The sequence below is a fragment of the Silurus meridionalis genome, chromosome 7 (assembly GCF_014805685.1).
Source record: "Silurus meridionalis isolate SWU-2019-XX chromosome 7, ASM1480568v1, whole genome shotgun sequence".
Lineage (NCBI taxonomy): Eukaryota > Metazoa > Chordata > Actinopteri > Siluriformes > Siluridae > Silurus > Silurus meridionalis.
The window spans coordinates 9,971,847-9,994,667 of NC_060890.1; the positions used below are offsets into that span (position 1 = coordinate 9,971,847).

At 38.7% G+C, this 22,821-nt stretch overlaps 1 protein-coding gene across 3 annotated transcripts in view; it reads left to right on the top strand.

Moving 5' to 3' along the window:
- svild (supervillin d) overlaps positions 1-21,451 on the top strand; it is a 53,420-nt gene extending 31,969 nt beyond the window's left edge. For all 3 annotated transcript variants that reach the window (XM_046853570.1, XM_046853572.1, XM_046853573.1), the window contains exons 9-28: positions 4,206-4,353; positions 4,476-4,559; positions 5,411-5,491; positions 5,584-5,764; positions 7,548-7,720; positions 7,848-8,003; positions 10,677-10,813; positions 11,111-11,258; positions 12,464-12,609; positions 12,768-12,943; positions 13,311-13,449; positions 14,622-14,922; positions 15,084-15,341; positions 15,962-16,169; positions 16,304-16,437; positions 16,649-16,804; positions 17,881-18,024; positions 19,466-19,578; positions 19,739-19,888; positions 20,589-21,451. In XM_046853570.1, coding sequence (XP_046709526.1) covers positions 4,206-4,353; positions 4,476-4,559; positions 5,411-5,491; positions 5,584-5,764; positions 7,548-7,720; positions 7,848-8,003; positions 10,677-10,813; positions 11,111-11,258; positions 12,464-12,609; positions 12,768-12,943; positions 13,311-13,449; positions 14,622-14,922; positions 15,084-15,341; positions 15,962-16,169; positions 16,304-16,437; positions 16,649-16,804; positions 17,881-18,024; positions 19,466-19,578; positions 19,739-19,888; positions 20,589-20,675 — 3,120 coding nt within the window. In that variant the 3' untranslated portion in view covers positions 20,676-21,451. The remainder of the gene's footprint in view (positions 1-4,205; positions 4,354-4,475; positions 4,560-5,410; positions 5,492-5,583; positions 5,765-7,547; positions 7,721-7,847; positions 8,004-10,676; positions 10,814-11,110; positions 11,259-12,463; positions 12,610-12,767; positions 12,944-13,310; positions 13,450-14,621; positions 14,923-15,083; positions 15,342-15,961; positions 16,170-16,303; positions 16,438-16,648; positions 16,805-17,880; positions 18,025-19,465; positions 19,579-19,738; positions 19,889-20,588) is intronic.
- The last annotated feature ends 1,370 nt before the right edge of the window (positions 21,452-22,821 follow it).

A 22,821-nucleotide genomic window follows, 5' to 3' on the forward strand; every position in this document is an offset into this window, starting at 1 on the left:
TATAGTTCTTAATATGGGATTCATGGGTCCTTTTGGCTTTTCATTCAAGTTTTGGGTTCACTGCTTCTCTGAAGCATTTCCCCTAGGTGTGAGTAAGTGTACTAATGTATGTGTGATGGGTGTCGTGCTATAGACCAGCTATTATTTTAGCATAACTTGATCTTAGAACATATTTTCTCTGGGATAGCAGGTCTGATGTAGGTCTAACAAAATATCCTACTTCATTGCATCAGTATATTGTGTGCAGTTATGACTGAAAAGCCCAGTGCACGAGCTGTGTGTAATAATGTCAGCATGTATGTCTGGCAGTCTGTCCTGTAACACACACACACACGCACATAAAAAAGATTCACTCTCATATTTTGAATCTGTGCCACATGTACTTTAGATCCCTAAATTCCATATACCAAAACTTGCTTATACATGCAAAACAACACTTGATTTTCCCAGTCTTTTTGATCTGTCTTTGCAGTTCACTTCTTTTGTGGCTGAGTCCCAGCTTCAAAAGCATAACTTTAAGCTCTTATCACCTCAAACTCATTGGTGACTCTGGAATGATGAACTTTAACCTAAATGCTGATGGTTTTTCATCTAGTAATCCTGCCAGTAAGACTCTGGCTTTCTTCTCCAGGCTGAGCCTGATGCTGAGGATATCTCTGACTAAATGAAACTATCTATCTCAGTATGAGGAATGTACTATATGTTAGATATGGCAACAGTAAAAACGTTTGTATATGGAGTTTATAGAGACTTCTTAAAACACTGCTGTGTTTGGGCAGTGGCAGTTTTAGAAAAACATTTTGCCATTTGAATGTTTACTATGTAATATAATTTAGCTCCAGCATGACTATTCATTTTTATATGTATTAGGGTCTGGGAAATCAGTTTAGCATGTGCTTGTTTTTAAGCCTGATTTTAAGTCTGAACTATTGCTGATTTGACTTCACAATCTGGTCAAATTTGTGTAGTCTGCCAAAAGGTTGGCCTCGTTTACTAAGATGGATACAAATTGATTTACTCATTAAATGTTTGCAAGAGAGTTAACACAAGAAATGTGATCCTTATGAAAATCCAATTAGTTTGGAGAAGTATTTGTAATTTACAAGAGTTTGTACAAATTTAGATATACAGTAAAGGAGACTAATGTGAATCTTGATCTTTAAATTTTGCCTGTAGATTGGCTTGAAACTCATTCATTGCTTTCTGTAGCCTTTTAATTAGAACAATTAATTTAACATGTTTGTGTGTGTCTATGGTGACCGAGGGGCTGCAGTGGCTGAGCTTCCTTATTGGACATGATCTTTTGTTACTGAATGTAATTCTGCTGTGCAGTGCATGTTTTTTACTTGCAATTTGCAGTCAGACAAAAAGAGTTTCTAAATGTCGTGAACTGATGTCAACTGAATTAAGAAATTTGTGCATCTCTTTGGCAACAATGTTGAAAATGCTGAATGGGTAGTCTTGATGTATGTATAACTGATCAAGTTATAGCAACAAGTAGGAATAATTGTATCATGTGGGTTAGAAGCAGGCTTTCTGCTAGAACAAAACTGTACAGTGTATACTAGGAAATGTCTGTGCACAATACAAGGGGTTGGAAAGGAAAACACTGGGTGTTAAACTGAGTAGGATGGATAGGTATTATATTGGAGTTGCTTGGAAAAGATTCTAAGAAAAATCAGATGCTTCCTCTAAAGCATATGTTGTCTCTGTGCCATCCATTTCCTGTATAGACGGCATTGTCTATCTGCTAGCATTACAACTTCACATTCAGACAGGATTACAACTTCACAGTCAGACAGAAAATGGATTGATGTTGCTGTTCGATGTGATCAAGTGCAAAACAAACAAAAACAAGAGGCAATACACTAGTGTTTGCAGTTTGACAGAATGTTACATGATTTACTTCGTACCAAATGACTTACTGAAATGATGTATCACTATTCCGAAGCCTTTTCCCTTAGGACGTATTGTGTTGCAGCTATTCACATGAATCAAGTAATTGGAAAATTGTCAAAGTCCAGGAGGTCTGAGCCATATGCCTCCACAATATTTCTTCCACTTTAGATTAATCAGAAACAAATCCGTCTTCTTTATTTCTCTCTCACACTCATTCTCCCTGTGTGGAAGCTCTCTGGAGAGGAATTTGACAAGTGTCGACTCAGCTAAAACAGGGTCGAGTAAAAGCCCAGAGGTAACACCATCTTATGAGAAAATCAGCTCCAGAAACATAACAGTGACCTCATAACAGCTCAGTCTGATATCTACATGCACCTGCTATTGAGCTTTTCCACTTTGCTTACTGAATTACTGGGTTCTTAGAAGCTATTGAGAATTTCTCAAAGATGTCACATAATGCATTTGCTTTCTTTTTGCTGCCTTTCTGACATTTTGTCCTCTTTTCTTTGCCTCTACAGTCTATGTTTATCTGCATTTCCTACTTCAATCTTCTGTCCTCTCTTCTTCCTCCCTCTCAGCTTCTGCTTAGACTATAGTTCTTTATCATCAGGTGAGTTTTTAGCTGTATGTTTTTGTCTTGATGCTTGTACGCAGCTTTTCTTTGCACGTCTACGAGTATGATGCATGCCATTTTCTTTTTCTTTTCCATAGATCTGCTTTATGAGTTCAGTTGAAAATAATCCCAGTCTTGTTCATATATTTTCATTCATTACAACATGCATAAGGGTTTGGTCATCCCCATTTGTTTAGAGAGGTATTGTTTAAAGGGTATTGGATGTCCCTCATAAGCCTTTTTTATTATGCCTCTCTTTGACGATAACTTCACCTCTGGGAATGGAAATGGAATATTGTTTAGTTGTGGCTCAGCATGAGTTCTAGGGAAAATGCTGTCTTCCTGTGAGGCTCTGGGGCTTTTTGTTTTTACTCTCTTTCACACAAGTCACTAACAGCAATTTTCCCGGTGTAATTGACTCCAGAACGACTCTTTACTTTCATGTGTATGTGCGCAGACTAACGTATGCTTGTTTAAAGCACCCCAAACTTCATCAGATACAATTCATCCCAAGGCTCGAATCGTTAAATACAAGAATTTACAAGCTCAATGTATTTTTTTCGCTCAGGCATTGCCAAGGACACCTGCAATGACTGCATGTTCTAATGTTCCAGATGTTGAGGGGCACGGGCCACGCGTTTCTTGGGCCCTGGAGCGCCATCTCTTTCCTGCTTGCGGGCTGAGGGGTCGTCTCAAGAAGTGCATTACCTGTGAATATTATTCCATGTGGACCTTATTTCTGAAAGGCCTGATTCATGTTGGTGGTGACTGAATAATGTTGACAGGCTAGTAATTTATTCCTGCTGAGGGATTGTGGCTCATGATGAAGTTTCTTGGGGGAATTGAAGTGAATTGAATTGTTTTACGGTTTTCTGCTGGGTCACAGTCATACTCATCTGGCTTTTCTCACAGAGTCAATATGAAGTAATGTGTTTTACCATGTGTCTATTGGAACACTGGCTCATTCAGTCTAAACCAAAAATTCCCTTGCCTTTATTACACCAGGTGGGAAAGAGCCTTGAGTATTAACAGTAATTATTTCTGAAACCCCAAAAAAATTTGACACAGTTTTAACCACTCAGTGTATTGTTGCACTAATGAAAATGACCCCTGGATGATATCCGCTGTATGGTTTCCTCCCTTATGGGTCCAGACGCTGCCATGGTAGGGATCATAAATTCCTTGGACAGACATTTATTATCACAAGGGGGCCTTTACGACTGAGAAGAAGAGACGGAAAAAGTAAGGCTAATAGAAATGTCTTGCTCTAAATTAGTAGGACTGCGTGACTGATAATGGATAACAGACCAAAGCGAGAATTTACATTCTTTATAACAGCAGCATGTCTGCTGAGTGTCAGGGTTCTATTTATTATACTGTACATGCATCCATGGTAATTCAGTTTGATGGTAGAATGTAATTTCAGTGGTAGTACTCTTCTTATCTGCAAATCATTTTTCTGAGCACTCATTAGTGCAATGATTAAGAGAAATTTATGTCACACAGCTAAAACACATGCATGCATGTCTGGCAGCATAATTTCCAAATGTAGCTGTGCTCTTTGGTACAGAAAATTTAATATTTAACTAGGGGTGAATGACTTTATTGGAGGCACAGTATAGTGTCACAAAATCTGACAACATATTCTGATTTTATGTAAATATATTTCCTTTCTGGCTTTCTCTCTATGCAGAAAGCTTCAAATGAAGTGGAGACAAAAATGTCCTTAGCCCAACGGATGAAAATCCTGCAGGAGAAGGAAGAGCAGTGGAAATCCAAAGGGAAAGGAGCTTTCAATGACTCCACACAGTTCTCTGTGGCTGGACGCATGGCCAAGAAAGGTACACACTCATCCAGATCTTGGCTTTGTTTACTTTGTCCACAGTACGCTACACTGAGATGATTTCATATCCAATCTTGCTTCCACTAGTTGACTGTATTACATCTTTTTTTTTCCCACTAGGTCTTGTATCCCCCAATAGAGATGATGTGCCTATTATCCTCAGCAAGAAAGCAAGCCACAGCACACCAGTCAAACCCTTAGAAGGTAAAACGTTGATACTAAAGATGAAACCAAATACAAAATATATTTTGTACAGACAAACAAAAAGTGGGTGTTTTTTTTATTTTATTATTTTTTTTATGTTCCCACAAAACAAATAGTATTATGGGTTTTAATTGAAGATTATGTTAATTAATATGAGTGTTAAATTAGTTTGGAATTTTGTGGTTTGAATAAAACTGCTAGTTTGCTTATATTTTGGATAATAAAGGAAAGTACTATAAATATTGTAAATATTTTGTGCAAGTGCAAACCAATCTACTGGTTTAATTACAGGAAATTGTCTGGTTTAGAGCCATGCCCACTTTGTGTTTAAATCTGAGGACTTGTATAATAATTTGCAATATCAAACTCTTATATAGTGTATATATATTAACTAATATATGGGGGAATGGCGGCTTAGAGTTTACCATGTATGCCTCACACCGTCGGGTTTCAATCTGCTACATCTCTGTTTGCTTAGAATGTGAATGTTCTCCCTTTGTTTTAGGGGTTTCCTCAAGGTACTCAGGTTTTCTTCCCTCATCCAAAAACATGTGCAGTAAACTCTTTGGCATTTTTAAATGTATCTGTAGTGTTCGAATGTGCCCGGTGATGGGTTAGCACCCTCTCCCATGTGCTGTGTCCTGATTTTCCTTGGATCGTTCTCCAGGCACTCCTAGACCCTGTGTGAGCAAATTAGAATAGATGGATAATAACTTGTTTAATTTACCCTACGCCTATATTGTTTTATCATTTTTGAGTACAAACTAATTTATCCCATATGAACAAAAAGAAAACAAAGAGGTTTGGATGACCTTATAGCTCATCTCCGTGCATATTGATGTTTTCCGCAGAGATCTCCACTCGTCCTGATGCTGAGGGCGACAAGAGGCTTGACAAACTGGAGTCCTTTTTAGACAAACTTCACAATAAAGGTTATATAAAATTATTTCTCAGACAATATTGTATTGTTCTATTAAGAGACAGAATCTAAGCAAATGTTTGACATATGTAAATATACCTGAAGGTGTGAGCAGTAAACTTTCTACCATCGAGGTGATGGAGGAGAAGGAGAAGGAGGTGATGACCCTGGATGATGACGAGTCGTTTCAGCGTTTTTTCAAGTCCATGTCCCCCACAAGCCTGGGCACAAATTTGCTTTTGGATGAAGAGGAGGATTTCAGTGATCTTCAGTTTGACTCCCCAAAGTAAGCTACATCTTCATTTACAGTAATGTCTCTTTTATTTAATCTTTTTGTATATATTCTGGTAATTCTACCTTAATCCTTCTGTTTCTTATACAGTTGTGTTCAAAATTATTCAACCCCCACTGAAATTGATTGTTTTGGTCGGTTTGACATTGATTATGATCATTCAGTCATCCTGCTTACAATTAAATCAAAGAGGCACGTGTAGGTCAGACAAATATAACATAACATTTATAATGAAATAACCACAAATGTCTTTTCTGAGCTCACATCATTATCAGTTTTATTCAACCCCCAAGTGACATTCAATCTTAGTACTTAGTACAACATCCTTTTACAGTTATAACAGCGTTTAAACGTGAAGCATAGCTTGACACAAGTGTCTTGCAGCGATCTACGGGTATCTTCGCCCATTCATCATGGGCAAAAGCCTCCAGTTCAGTCACATTCTTAGGCTTGCGCACTGCAACTGCTTTCTTTAAGTCCCACCAGAGGTTCTCAATCGGATTTAAGTCTGGTGACTGCGATGGCCACTTCAAAATGTTCCAGCCTTTAATCTGCAACCATGCTCTAGTGGACTTGGAGGTATGCTTGGGATCATTGTCCTGTTGAAAGGTCCAACGTCTTCCAAGCCTCAGGTTTGTGACGGACTGCATCACATTGTCATCCAATATCTCCTGGTACTGAAGAGAATTCATGGTACCTTGCACACGCTGAAGCTTCCCAGTACCTGCAGAAGCAAAACAGCCCCAAAGCATGATTGACCCCCCGCCATGCTTCACAGTAGGCAAGGTGTTCTTTTCTTCATAGGCCTTGTTCTTCCTCCTCCAAACATAGCGTTGATCCATGGGCCCAAACAGTTCTAATTTTGTTTCATCAGTCCACAGAACACTATCCCAAAACTTCTGTGGTTTGTCCACATGACTTTTGGCATACTGCAGTCGACTCTTCTTATTCTTTGGGGACAGCAAGGGGGTGCGCCTGGGAGTTCTGGCATGGAGGCCTTCATTACGCAGGGTGCGCCGTATTGTCTGAGCAGAAACTTCAGTACCCACATCTGACAAATCTTTTCTCAGTTCCTCAGCAGTCACACGGGGACTTTTCTCCACTCTACGCTTCAGGTAGCGCACAGCAGTCGAAGTCAGCATCTTCTTTCTGCCACGACCAGGTAGCGTTTCAACAGTGCCCTTTGCCTTGAATTTGCGAATGATGCTTCCTATGGTGTCTCTTGGTATGTTTAACATCTTTGCAATCTTCTTATAGCCATTGCCCTTCCTGTGAAGAGTAATCACCTGTTCTCTTGTCTTCCTGGACCATTCTCTTGACCTCACCATGTTTGTAACCACACCAGTAAATGTCTAGAAGGAGCTGAGTATCACAGTCATTTTAAAGCTGCCTAATTGGTGCTTATTAGGCTTTATTGCTGCTCCCTGATATCCACAGGTGTTTTCAATACCTGATTGAAAACACTTCATTGAACCTCTGTTCTTCAGAGTGGTAGTCTTTAAGGGGTTGAATAATTATGTCAATGAAGAATTCACAAAAGAAACATTTACTACTGTATTACAAAACTAATTGATGTCATTTTAGTTGCATATGGTTCTTTAAGAAGTCCTTGTAGGATTTCATTCTGAATACAATTACAAATGTACACTAAATTCCCTAAAACCATTTACAGCATTGGGGGTTGAATAATTTTGAACACAACTGTAATTTGTTTGATCTTCTTGTTTTGTCTGATTTTAATGTTTTTCACAAGTTGTTTGTGGTTTTTTTCCCCAAGGTTAACCACATCAGTAGCAGAGCACAGACGGGCAGTAAGGCCCTCCCGCAACACAAAAGGCTCAAGAAACCCGCTACGTGCCTTGGCAGCTCGAAATGACCTGAGACAGGCTTACACTGAGCAGAGACTCAACATAGCAACCGTGGAGTCCAATAGGATCCAAGTGGAGAGGAGTAAGACTTTAAATCACATTTCACCCACTGAATACTTTCCACATGAGATGAAATGAATTTATTTAAAGATAATTTGTTTAATAACGTTAAATATATGTTTCTTTTCCTCATGCTTATGTGTTCTTAGTGGCCAAACACTCAAGATTGGCTGGTTGTGCCTTGGCTGGATTGGCAAGTAAAGAAAACTTTAAGAATGTAAACCTGCGAAGCGTTAAGTCCACTGAAGTGGTGACCAATAACAGCGCTGTGCCTTTTCACAAGCTCATGCTCATCCACATCAAAGGTGGGTGTCACTGAGGGGCAAAGATGAATAACTGAGTGGGAAGACATGAGCTGAGATTTAGTACATTCTATACTAAACAACAAACACTCCTAATAAATGTTTTATACAGTAATCCCCCACTTTACTGCGGTTCGAATCTCGTGTTTATCGCAGAATTGCATTTGCCACATAAATAATTTGTTCCACTGATTTTCCCGATCTCTTGCGGATAGCACGATAGACCAAAAAAACTTATTGGTAATTGTTTTTATGGATTTTTATGTTGAAACATTGACATTTATTCCTAAAAATATAATTATTAATTATAAAATTAAGTAAAATGTTAATACAGTACAGTACAGAAAGTAAAGAATGTGGTGACGTATCTTCAACTCAGCCTCTTTTTTGACGTCATAGGACACTTCAACCAATACACAAGCAGAAACACTACACATAGGCTACGCTACTACAGAACTATATACTGTACAGTACATGTACTCACTATAAATGGGATACAGTGTACTGTATTTTTACGAATTTACACAAAATCCATTATGCTGTATTCTTGCAAATGTTTTTTGTGTGTGTTTAAAGTGTGTGGGAGGATGATTTACGGCTTAAACAATAAAAAAATTCGCATTTTTGGGGTGGCGTCCGTTGGGTGTTTTTTTGTTTATGGGGGATTACTGTACTTGTTTAGTTTTGTATCTCTTTGTCAAGACCAAATTTAAATCTAGAATACCTCATTTCAATAAATCAGTTAAATTCCTAGAAGGTAATGGAAGGTGGTATATTATTATTTATACCGTGGACCGTCTGAATACTCGATTCTAAATGGTATGTGTTCAGATCTTTGGACTCACAGGTAGTTCTGATCAGTTTAATAACCATTCTAAATGAATGCTGTAGAATACAGTTACATCTGCATACACAGTGAGACAACTACTGTCTATTTCCTAATGACCTTAAGTAGCTAACTTGATCATTTTTGCATGTATGATTAATATTGCAATTAAAAAAATCGAGCTCAGATACAAGCTGAATTTGCAGAATGCGAAATTAAATTAAAAAGCTAAACAATGAATCACCACCAACATCTTCATTATTAAAAAAGTCATAACACAAAGGCACGTAATTGACACACAATCTCTCTCTCTGTAAAAAATAGAAGAAGCATGAACCAGAGTCAAGGAAATATATTTTTGTAATTATTTATTAAAACTCATTAAAAATCTATGAAATCTTATTACACTTCTTTATTTTTGTGTGTGATATTACAATGGGCAGAATATTATAGCAGTTGTTATTTTATTAATTTAGTCAGTTTTGGAAGATGAAGTACCACCCGACACGAAGCGGAGGTTGGTTGCTACTGCAGCATACCTTCGTGCATCCTTTACAAACACGGCTGTAGTTTCATTCCTTTTCAGCTGCAGTTGAGCCAAAGTAATGTTATATTGTTATATATATATATATATAAAACTCTCTATGCACTTTGCTTCGTAGTAACTCACTCACATTTAGTTCTTTTGAGTACTGTATATGTGAAAGAATGACAATAAAGCTTGAGCTGAATTGAGGTGATATATATATGTATATATATAGTTATATAACATTACTTGTCACAAACGTGACCTCACAAAGATTTCTTTGACTCTAGTTCAGGTTTTTTCACAGACTCAATTACAAACGTCAATGGAAATGTTGCGCAATTCCTGTGAATAAAAGCACAAGCAGCACTATTGGCACTATTTTCAACACCCTTCGGCCCGGTGCGGATCCATTAAACATAAATTAGCTTTTACTTTCAGCTTCCACTGAGTAGAATAGAGCAGCTGGGGCTTTCTCAAATCCAAACACAATGAAAAAGAGCCAAGTCTACAGCCGTGACATTTGGAGTGACTGATATATAAAACCTTTAATAGAATTTGAAGAATAGAATTAACCAGTAAACAAAACAGGTTTATATGAGAAAAGGTTTAGAACAGTAAATAAGGTTAATATGTTCTTGTTTCCCTGCTCTTATTCCACATCTCTTCAAATGCATACGTATGTTTTCAACGTTTAAAACATGGCTTACTTTGAATAAATGCCTGAGATATGCTTTCTGATACACTGTGGACTTAATTATATTTGATAGGAAGCATAATGTTGTTATTTTTCCAATTTGTTTAATTTGCATATGTATTTTAGATTCCTACTGCCATGCCAAATATGCTGATGCAGTCAACACTCGACATATGTTGGATGCATTCAGCACTCTGCATAAATCATATCAGCAGCTTCTATTTAAAAGTATTAAATAATTACTAGCTTACAGAAATTATATTTACTGGCTGTTACAGCATTATTTATTATGTTACAGCAAGCATTATCATTTTTTTAAGCAGCATCCAGTGGTCTTAATACACTTTTCAGTATTGCAGTAAAATGTAATAGTTTACAAACTGACTGTTAGGTTAAGGATTTCAGAATCATCAGAATCATTATACTTCCCTTTTTTTGTCTTGTTGCTGATGTGAGATATTTAAAAAAGTAAAATTATTCATCTTGAAAGTACTTGCTTTTTTTTTTGTGTTCCTGAAAAAAGTAAGAGTCAGAATACAACTAGAGTAATACAAAGGTTTATAGAACAACCTAAAAAGTGTGTGTGTGTGTGTGTGTGTGTGTGTGTGTGTGTGTGTGTGTGTGCAGGGCGCAGGCATGTCCAGGTGCGTCTGGTGGAGCCCACAGCCCGCTCTCTCAACAGCGGTGACTGTTTTCTACTAATCACCCCAAATCACTGCTTCCTGTGGTGTGGGGAGTTTGCCAACGTTATAGAGAAGGCCAAGGTACTAGCATAGCCTGAATTCATATTCACTGCATTGTTGTGATAAACAGGTTTTACTTTCGGGCTGCACAACAGACTGCTAAATCCTACCTAAAGAGTTTGAAGGGTAAAGTGAAGCTCATAGTCTTTTTTATTACTTTCTTTGATTTGCTGATTTTACATCTGGATCAGTCACACCAGAAGCTTCAAGGGTGTTTTAGATTAGCACTTACCCACAGTGGGTGTGTGTGTGTGTGTGTGTGTGTGTGTGTGTGTGTGTGTGTGTGTGTGTGTGTGTGTGTGTGTGTGTGTGAAACAGGCATCAGAGATGGCACAGTTTGTCCAGGCTAAAAGAGACCTCGGCTGTAAAGCACCACAAGTCACTGTTCTGGAGGAGGGCATCAACACAAACAGTCGCACTGCCAAAGACTTCTGGAACCTTCTTGGAGGACAAACCGAATACAGAGGTGCTAAGAACAGGCATGCACACTCAAACAGACACAGCAAACATGTGCATATGGAACGCAGATGCTGAATTGTGAACAGCCATTACACACTCAGTAAACACACTCATACGTGTACAAGGTGCTGACTGATCGACTTAAAGGATGTAACAGCCACAATAAGCTCTCATTAGAGCTGAGCTTTTTGGCACACATGGTGGAGTTAAGTGAAAATCAATGCATCATACTGATTATCTTACCATTATTTCAGTGTAAAATGCTATTGAATGCATATTCTCATGTTTGTGGACTCTTTGGAGAAGTATATTGAAACGTGTGTGGTTTAAGCACAGCCCATGCATAGCATATAAAATAGTTCAAATGTATAATATATCGGAATCTATAATTGTAATGAATCTTGAAATCGAAATACTTGTAACATGCACGCTTTATTATGCTATTTTTGTACAACCATTATACAAAGAAACTCTATGGCACACAAACACAAACACAGACATAGTAAACACGGACTGACATAGAGCAGGTGAACACAATTAGGCAAGAGACCATTGACAGGGTGTGGGGTGGAGACGAACAAACAAAGCATAACAAAAACAAAGACACATGGAGAACCAGGGAGGGATTTGTGTTGCTAAATCATTTATTCAGCCAGTGAGAGAAAATAATTGGGGCCAACATAATCAGAGACAAACATAAGTAAGCAGACTGATTTGCATTATACAGGTTTATATTATAATAGTTAGTAATTGGACTTTGGCAAACATTACATTACTTGTCGTTTGTTTTTCTTTTCGAGTTCCATGAAGATATAGTTTGCATGGGTTAGAGTGAAAGATAATAAGTGACTTGCTATAGAGCTCTGACCTTAACCATATGGAACACCTTTGGGTTGAATTAGAACGCTGACTGCACACCAGGCCTAGTCAACCTACATCAGTACCTGACTTTACTAACACTCTTATAGTTGAATGCACACAAATCTCAACAACCACACTAGAAAATCTAGTGGAACATTTTTCCAAGAAGAATGAAGGTTATTGTAACAGCATGTATGGACTAAGTGTGAAATGGGATCAAAAGCAAAGAATCTTATGGTCAGGTGTCCACAAACTTTTGTCCATATAGTGTATAATGTAAATTTGTGCTTTAAGTGCTTTAAGGAGGCCATTGTAGTATTAATTCGGTACTAATTGTGTGTGTGTGTTTAGCTGCCGGAGATCCAGATGAAGATGAACTGTATGAGAGTGGCATCGTGGAGGCGAACGGTGTCTATAGGGTGGTGGAAGACAAGCTGGTGCCTTATGATGAAGCCTGGGCCTCCATTCCCAGTGTTGCATTGCTCAACTCCAAAGAGGTCAGACGTCTCTTTCAGCAAATTCATTGCGTCTGTATGATTTTTCACAGTCCTATTGTTTACAACTATGACTTTTTCACTGCTTTGTTTCGCTGATTATTGTGTGTGTGTGTGTGTGTGTGTGTGTTTTTGCATGTGTGTGTATGTGTGTGAGCCAGGCCTTGGTGTTTGATTTTGGCAGTGAAGTGTATGTGTGGACAGGGAAGGATGTGGCTCTGAGTGACAGGAAGGTGGCAGTGCAGCTGGGCAAACAGCTCTGGATCGGAGGCTATGATTACAGCACATGCAGTGTCCACCCCCTAGACACCTCCTCAGCCAATAAGGATCTTCCTCGGTGAGTCATCCTTCTCCTGGGTTTCATGTTGTAGCATGTGTTCCAACTGACATAACTTTATTTATCTGCTTGATTACTACTTACCCTTTCAAATCCACTAACCACTATCATTATCATTATGCATGAAGTTCAGTTTGTGGAGTCATTGGGACAGAAAGTTGTATCGCATAGCTCACAAATTCCGGCAATGGAACGTCTGGAGAACAGATTTGTCGAAACATTACATTACCTTCCGCATCACTCATGCTGCTGATAAAGTACTGCCCCCATCTGGTGACTTCAGATATAACATTGAGCAGAAAAAAAGTTAAATTGTTTTCTAGTTGTGTGCTATCACCTGCTGTCTCTCCTTTGTGTGTGATTGTAGACAAGGTGAGGGCAGGCCAAGTTGGGCTCTGTTTGGAAGGCTTTCAGAGCATAATGAGACAGCTCTGTTCCGGGAGAAGTTCCTGGACTGGGCAGAGCGTAAATCGATCAAAGAGGAGCCAGCAGTGGAGGAGGTAAAGGTGAGGGTTTGTAAATGATGACACACACTGTTACACCCACAGGCACAATGGAATATTACACCACAGTGTGTGTAGGGCTATAAAGTACTGACTCTAATGAAAAATCATTCTTATTTCAGATTTTAATTACAAATTTTATTCAGTTGAAAGAATTTGGAATAAAAAATTATCCACTTCTGACATATCACATGACAAATATCAGTCAGGGAGGGTGAACGTTTAAGCTAAATGTGATCATTTCAGACTAAATAAGCAAACATAAAAAGATGAAAGCAATATGTCTATATTCAAATAGCGCTCGTATATAACCTGAATATATGAGTTAAAATCCTGGCTACACCATGCTGGTGTCGATGAAATTCCTTTATACTGTGGTCTATGCATCTCTGATGAAAAGCTGTCTCACTAGCTCTAACTGGCTAAAATACAACAAACAGGAAAAACCGTCATATCTGGTGCTTAAGGACACTCATGGCATAACAAATTATTAAGTTCACTCACAAAGCATGACTAGCTATCCTTTTGCAGACTATCATTATCTTAAGTTTAAACAGCTTCAAAACTGAGTAAAGGTACAACATTTATGACTATCATGCATTATCTAAATTACCGAACAAATACTTGGCAACCTCACCTGCTTAGCAAGAGAACAAACAGACTCATACTCACTCTCACTTGTTCTCTCTCATGACTGACTGCTTGTCACCATGGGGTCAGACTTCTTTCATGCCTAAAGCTGAAGTGTCATGTTGTTTGACGTATCTGAGCTGGCATATGATGTATGTGTACACACGTCCTGCCAATTCTCACACACCTCTCACAAAGGTGTCTGAGAAATGACTATTACAGGATTGTCAGTGTGGCTCCCTGCGGCTCAAAAATATCCAATAATGAACGGTTCATTTAATTTTCTTTCACTCACTCAATAATTATGTTGTGTTTATGTTGTATTATGTTGTGTGTTTTTTTTTTTCATTGTAAGTACAAGAAACTTTCACTTTTTAAGCATGTAATTAACAGCACCAGTATTTAATTCTAACAATGACTGGTATAACTTATCTCATTCATTTGTGTTTAATTAATAAGATAAGAATACTGTGGTCAAAATTACTATACAGTTACTCATGTAGGGTGTGTAATGTGCAGTCTGTGCTTCTTGTGTGTACGTGCAGAGTCCAGTACACCAGCACATCGCTGCCACTCAGGACTCGGACCTGAAGCCGTGTGATGTCAAAGCTCTGTTGGATGGAGGAGACATTCCTCTGAAAATGGCTTTAGAGGGTGTAGATGTGCAGAGAGGTTATGGACTGGTCAGTACAGAAGATGGACGCCAGGCTCAATTAGCCACGGTAGCTGTAGACGCCTGGCACATTCGTGAGTTTGATGATTTTGAGATCCCAGCCGAGAGCGTGGGTCAGCTGCATGAGGGTGACACATACGTCATTCGCTGGAAGTACTCCATCACCAGTGTGGGTGAGTGAGTCACGATCGAAACTGAGTTTCTATTTCATTTGAAAGCATGGACACTTAGAGAATTTCTTTATAATGTCCTGTGTGTATGTATGTGTGTATATGTTTGTGTGTGTGTGTGTGTGTGTGTGTGTGTGTGTGTGTGTGTGTGTGTGTGTGTGAAGTGGGCAAAAGACAAAAGCCAGGGGAGCTGAGTGCTGCAGGGCCTGGCAGAGAGCGTACTGCTTGCTTCTTCTGGCAGGGCCATAAGTCAAGTGTGAGTGGGCGGGGCACGTCAGCTCTTATGACAGTGGAGCTGGGTAACCAGCGGGGGGCACAAGTCCTCGTTACACAGGGCAAAGAACCACCCTGTTTCCTCCAACTTTTCAGTGGAGGACTAATCATTCACCAAGGCTCCAGAGACAACAGTGCTAAAAACACAGGTAAATCTACAAAGATCTGCAAATTTAAATTCATAGAGAGATAATTTGTTTTTTTTTAATTGACTGATTACATGGCAACTTTTTTTAAATTTCAAATATTCAGTCATATAACCCTGAAATTTACGTTCAGATTTTAGAATTGAATCTCTATATATTAATTTCGCACACTGTTAACGAAATCCCATTTACCTCTTTGTGACAAGTGCAGGTTAGTTTACCACACTTTTACAACACAGGCAGGAAGATAACAAGGAATAAACGGAAATGAAGTTTCACATGAGTTCTTTCTAACTTGATTTGCATGCAGTACAGTAGAATTATAAAAAAGGTTATGGCAGATTTTATAGCTAAATGTATAATGTCAGGAATGAATCGACACCTCCTATCTTATATTTGGACTGTGAATCAGCCTAAAAATCCAAAGACAAAACCTTGTATTTCCCTAATGTACAACAGGAAATAGCACATTATAAGCAGGATAATGAGGGGAAGAGCTAATTTACCTTTTTTTTTTATTACCAAAATGCTAAACACTCCTGTCAAGATTTTATATATATATATATATGTGTGTGTGTGTGTGTGTGTGTGTGTGTGTGTGTGTGTGTGTGTGTGTGTATCAGGTAACTGGAGGCTGTTCAGTGTACGTGGTGAGACAGCAGTGGAGGCGTCTCTTCTCGAGGTGGAGTGCTGCAGTGCTAGCTTGCGCTCTCGGGGATGTCTCCTCCTTCTGGGTGTACACCAGAGACAGCTGTACCTGTGGCAGGGCTGTAAGGCTCAACCAATAGCCCACGAGGTGGCCAGGAAGGCTGTTGAGCGCCTCACAAATACGTGAGTCATAAGAGGTTACCCACTCACACACAATCATCAAATGTGAAGTTGCAGTATTTTAATAAATCTCAAGTCTGTGTGTGTGTGTGTGTGTGTGTGTGTGTGTGTGTGTGTGTGTGTGTGTGTGTGTGCAGCTGTCCCCCAGAGCTCGGCTTAAACAGAAACTTAAATTTGAAAGTGCAGGAAATAGAAGAAGACAGTGAGCCGCAAGAGTTCTGGGATGCACTTGGCCAGCAAGACAGGAAAGCCTATGACTGTATGCTGCAAGGTAAACTTATCTGATGAAAACTTTTTTCCAGCCTAAAACTGCAGCATGTTTTTCATGTGCAGACCCATTTTTAAATGTCAAACATTGTTTTTTGCTTCAGATTACTCCTATTTTTCCAGAACTTCAAGTCATACATCAAATCATAATTGTTTTGTGTGTGTGTGTGTGTGTGTGTGTGTGTGTGTGTGTGTGTGTGTGTGTGTGTGTCTAGATCGAGGAAAATACAACTTTACACCGCGTCTTTACCGCCTCAGTGCCAGTTCTGGAACCTTTGAAGGGGAAGAACAGCTGAGTCCTTCACGAGTGACAGGCTCTGTGATGGCGATGCCTTTTCTGCAGGAGAACCTTTACTCCACTCCTCAACCAGGTTCCCACAGACCACTTATATAACACACAAATTAGTTGTATTTAAGCTGCAGTTCAAACTTCATCGTAATTCTCCTGAATGGGCACAGGTTCCTCTTGTTAATAAATGGTTAAAGTTCCTTAAAAAAGATTCCTCTGAAAGAAAAAATGGATATAATTAATACATTTGTGAACTATGGTGAAACTAAGTATACACATTTAATTAGTTGACATGAAATACTACTCTGGTCTAGATTTCCTCAAAGAACATTAAAGCTACTGCTGCTTAATCCGAACAATAGAAATCATCTTAAATTCCTCTGTTTAAAAACGTAGAAACACATGCTTTTTCAAGCTTGGTGTGTCCTGCACAAGGTCCTGACCTCAACCTCACTGAACACTTTTGGGTACAAATGAAATCATTGAGTGCACCCCAGACCTCCACACCTAAAATCACCCAGGCTGCACATCAGGAATAAATACACATCATTCACCTTGATTCTTAAACTCTGTAAAGCTGCATTGAGACAATGTCCATTGTGAAAAGCGCTATAGAAATAAACTTGACTTAAAATCATGTTCCTAAGGTGATACAAGGTGAAATCATTGTTAGGGTCCTCTTTAGCAAGCATGTTGAGTAGCTTGTAGCCCAATTTAATTAGTTCCCTTCCAGTTGCTTAATTTTAACATTTAAAAGCTTTACAACATTAACATTAGCCTCTTGGCAATATTGTATTTTACATACTTTGAACTCTATTGGAAAGCCTTCCTAGGATTGTGGACTGAATCTGAAATAATAGGTTCAAAACACATTGTGATGGTCGGGTGTCCACAAACATTTGGCCTTTACATGTATGAAGGATTTCATATTCAAAATTCAACTATTAATTTTGTTCATGTTTTGAGTATGAAGTACAGTTTATATTTCATCAGCCATTTTAGTTTTTTAACCTTTTCCAACGGCGACCAACTTTCTTACATTTTCTTTCTCACCTTCTTTCTCTCTCTTTCTGACTTTCTTGCTCTCTCTCTCTCTCTCTCTCTCTCTCTCTCTCTCTCTCTCTCTCTCCATCTTTCGATTCCTACCTCTGTCTATAGCTCTCTTTCTGCTGGATAACAGGATGGAGGTGTATCTGTGGCAAGGCCAACAACCAGAAGATGAAGAGTGCACAGGTTCTGCTAAAATCCGCTGGGACAATGAAAGGAAGTGCGCCATGGAGACGACCCTGCAGTACTGCAAAGGTCAACAGTCAAAGCATTTCAATAAAGTTTCTACCAGATCTCTGCCTATACAACATTACTTTAGATGCTTTTTCTATCAACGATTTAGAATAATTAAGACCTGCTGAATGTAGTTTTCCAAATCATTTTTCCACCCACTTGAGAGAAAACTGAAACTGTGCTGTTAGTCGTGAAACAGATCATCATTACATTGTTAAGTCCACCTTATAAAAAAAACAGCATGGATTAATATACACTGTGTCAGAAACAGTCCCTTAATAACTATTAAACGGTCCCTTAAACTCCAATCCATCTCAGTCGAACACATGACTTGTGAAATTACTTTACAAGGCAATTATTCCACTGCTTAAATTTGTAATAACTCTGTGGAGAATTCTGGGCAGATGTCACCGTTTTAGCCTGTAGTACTTCTTTATGTGAAAGTACTCCAATCAAAGTAAACAACTCTGTGCATCATGGGTATTTTGTCGCCACTAGGCTACATTGGTTGTACAATACTAATTACACTGCTTTATTGAATTAAGTGAGTGCTGGACTTTTATCTGGCAGACCATAGTTTTTAATAATAATAATGTTTTAATAATAACAAACATCTAGCGTATTTTCCGGACTATAAGCCGCTACTTTTTCCCCACGCTTTGAACCTCGCGGCTTAAACAACGAAGCGGCTAATTTATGGATGTTTCCTGGGTTTTTCCCGGTTTCACAAACTTCATGCCAAAAAACTGAACCCCATAACATTAGACCAATGAAATTGCCGAACGGGTTCAGGTAAACCAATAAAACTCTTTATATTAAATCAGATGCGCTCCCACTGAATCGAGCCGCACCACATCATAAATATGGATGAGGTTCCTCTGACCTTTGACCTGCCGCTCACTCGGACTGTCTACAGGAAATGCGAATCATTCGTCACGCTGAAAACAACCGGGCATGAAAAAACACACTTCACCTGTGTTCTGAGCTGCACGGCATCGGGAGAAAAGCTTCACCGATGGTGATTCTTAAACGCACGACGATGCCAAAAGATAAACTCTTGAGAGTAATAGTTGTGAAAGGAAGGGGAAAGACAGTGAACAATGACTTTCTTGGTAGGCTACTGTTTAGATACAGGCCGTGTTACAGACACTGTCTTTCGTTAAAGCCTGTGTAAAGTTCATTAGTTTCAATGTAGGCACCTGCGGCTTATAGACAGGTGCGGCGTATTTATGTTCAAAATAAAAATCTTTGTCAAATTCAGTGCATGCGGCTTATATATGGGTGCACTTAATAGTCTGGAAATTACGGTATTTATAAACAAGAAAAAGGCTGATTTCAGTTAAGGACATTACTCGAATAAATTAAAAACAATTCTTTGTTTATCGTGACACAGTATAAACAACCCCATCCCTAAGTACCATTCGTTCCTTGTATGACTGAGTATCTGTGCATATATTTTCAGCAAAGAACTCCAGGCGACCCCCGCCAGCCTATCTAATCTTAGCTGGAGCTGAACCCCTCACGTTCACTAACATCTTCCCATACTGGGAGAAAGATCCCAGCATCCCAGTGCAGGTACACACACACACACACACACACACACACACACTTTCTAAATCCAAGAAACCACAAAGAATTCTTTATTTGTTTAATATAATTCTCAATTTAGTTGTTCATATGTGTGTGTGTGTGTGTGTGTGTGTGTGTGTGTGTGCGCTTGTGTGTGCTGATTTAGAGTATGGGGAATAAGGTGATTCTGGTAGAGGATGCTTTGTCCAAACTGAGTAAGAATCAGTACTCTCTGGAAGAGCTGACCACCAGACCTCTGCCTGAGGGAGTGGACCCTCTGCACCTTGAGCTCTACCTGTCTGACAAAGACTTCAAGGTATACAAAAAAAATCTAATCTGCATTTATTTTCATCTCAGTAATTTTTATTTTTGGTGACCATGTATAATGTCCCTGGCTTTATAAATGTCTTTTTTCAATTCTCCACCCTACTTTAAGTCTGGCATAAATATACAATATTGACAAAGGTTGATGGACACCTGACCATATGATTTGTATATGCTTTTTTTTTCGTTTCACATTTAATTCCAATTTGCTGTTATAATAACATCTATACTTCTGGGAAGACGTTCCACTATCATTTCTAGTATAGTTGTAGATGTTTGATCAGCCACAAGGGCATTAATAAGTCAGGTAATGATGAGGTGAGTAGGCCTGGTGTGCAGCCAGTGTTCTAATTCATCCTAAAGTTGTTCATATCTTCCACTTCAACCATGTACACCATATCTGGCTTTGAGCACAGGGGCATTGTCATGCTGGGACATGTTTGGGCTTTCTTAGTTCAAGTAAAAGAAAAAATTAATGCTACTGCATACAGAGACATCGTATACAATTGAGTGCCTCTGAGTTTGTGGGTAACAGTTTGGGAAAGAACCACATATGGCTGGAAAAGACGTGTCCTAATACTTCTAACCATTTAGTGTATGTTTTATGCATTACTCCATGAAGTTTAGGATGGTTAGGATGATAGAATTAAAACGCCCATGTTTAGATCCCAACGTTTGTTTATTTGTTGCAGACTGCTCTGGAGATGACGCGGGAAGAGTTCAGTGCTCTCCCCCACTGGAAACAGCTCAAATTAAAGAAGAGCAAAGACCTATTCTAGATTTGTAATGGAGTACTCTCAAAAGGAAAGACGGACCCTTTTGCGTTTTAAAGTGGGAAACCAGTCTATGTATAGTACCAAATGTACAGTGTGAATTTCTTTCTTTTTTTTTTTTTTTTAAACAATGAACTGACCTGGCAATATTGTAGAGAATTTTTCAAAATAGTGATTTTTGTAGCAAACAAGCTTTATACATGAGTTGAAAGCAAAAGTATACCAGTTTCAGAAATTGTAATTTTGCATAAGCATGTACAAGCTTGGATTTATATGGGCAATACAGTCTTTGTTTTAAGGAAATTGTGATTTTTAAAAGCAACTTTCTAAAACTTTCTTGTCATAACTTTCTTTGTCAGAAGCAAACATACGTTTGCTTTTATTTTTTATTAGCAAAATGAACTGCTTTAAAAAAAAAAATTATTTACACATGCATGTGTGCATGTTCTCCAGTCTTATGGTGTTTTATGTGGAGTTTTTAGCTCTAATACTGCCACTTTCCAGTATATGCTACCTATATCAATGCAACTAACTATTAATGTGTAGTTTATGAAATTCAACACCTTGTGTGCTTTGTGTGTTTACTAAAAATTGGATTATTCCTGATATCACCACTAGGTGTCAGGCTTGCTCACATTCAAGCGCGCACTTGGTCATTAAAGCCAACAGTTTACAGAACTGCAAAGGCGTAACCATATGTTACAACATCCTGAAGTCTTGCTTCGTGTTTAGTGTAAATCTGTAATATGAATATGTTTCATAAATATGTTTTCATAAATGTACGTTTTTTCCGGGTTTTTTTTGTTCCAGTCATTATAACGAGATTGTCACGGGTGGTTATATGAAGCTATACAATCTGTAAGTACATGTTTATGTACATGTACATCCATGTCAGCTATGGTATACTATTGATGCTCACACATAATACTACCATAAAGGGTTTGCCAGATACAATCATAATTACCAGTAATCTGGTGCTAGAGGCTTGTGTGGAAAGGCGTAATTAGAGAGTTCTGGGAAGCTGTATTAATTGCCTGTAGAGAGATAGGCAAGTCTGTTTAGAGGGAGAAAGAAGAATACACAAGACAAAATGAGTATGTGCAGAATAATTGGATAACACAGTGACACAAAGTATGAAGGTGAATTAATGGGGGGGTGGGGGGGTCTGCGGTGTTACCCTGATTCTCCTTCATCTCTGCCTTTTCCTGTCATATCCATCACATACTTCCTTCCGTTCATCATCATTAATCAAATCTCAGGTTCCTCAGTTTACTCGATTCACTGTGCACATCTGCTCAGCAGCTGGGTCTCCCTGGAGAACCTACTGGATCCCACTTGTCCACTGCTTAAATTTTTCCTACGTATCTCTATCTCGCTCTCTTTCTCTCATTTTTTTCTTTTTCTTACACACATACATACAAAGGTGAAACCATCGCTGCAACAGATGGCAGAGCACGAGACTGCCTTGGCTTGTAAAATAACAGAATGCAAGATTAACACTGGCATTAATTTATTTATTTCACAGCTTTATAGAATTCAGGGAGATTGACTCAGTCCTGGACTCACAGGAGTAATACAATTGGACATAAGAGACTCTTTAATGCTGGCAATTTTAAACATGACAATGCCAGCAGCAGATTACAGCGTCTGAAGCCTGCTGTTATTATTACATTTATAAGAGACTGCTTTGAATGTAACAACCCTGTTTTGAAGGTATTACTGAACCTGTTTTTTTTTATCCAAGGAATGAAATCCTTATCCATCAGAGGCTATTAGGACCATTCTTTTGTACCTATAGTTTGAGTGGCATTAATAGCTTTTTTCTTGACAGTGCACATCAAGGCCATACATGACAACAAAAGAAATAGTGCTCCGTTTCAGCAAATCTGCGTCAAGCAGTCTGCGTTTGAGAAAAAAAAACCTGAATGATGCCATATTTTTATCTTCTCTGTAATAAGACAGTGCTGTGCAGCCTTTGAACAAGTCAAGTCGGTCTTCGTTTTTAAGGGTAAACAAAAGTTGGAAAGCCTTGAAGCGCTAATCAGAAGAGAAGTGGCAGCAGGTAGTATGTGTTCAATTGTGAGGGAAAATCAGTCATTAAAAAGCACTGTACAGTGAATCGAAGCAGCCTTGAGACTTCAGTGTGTGTGTG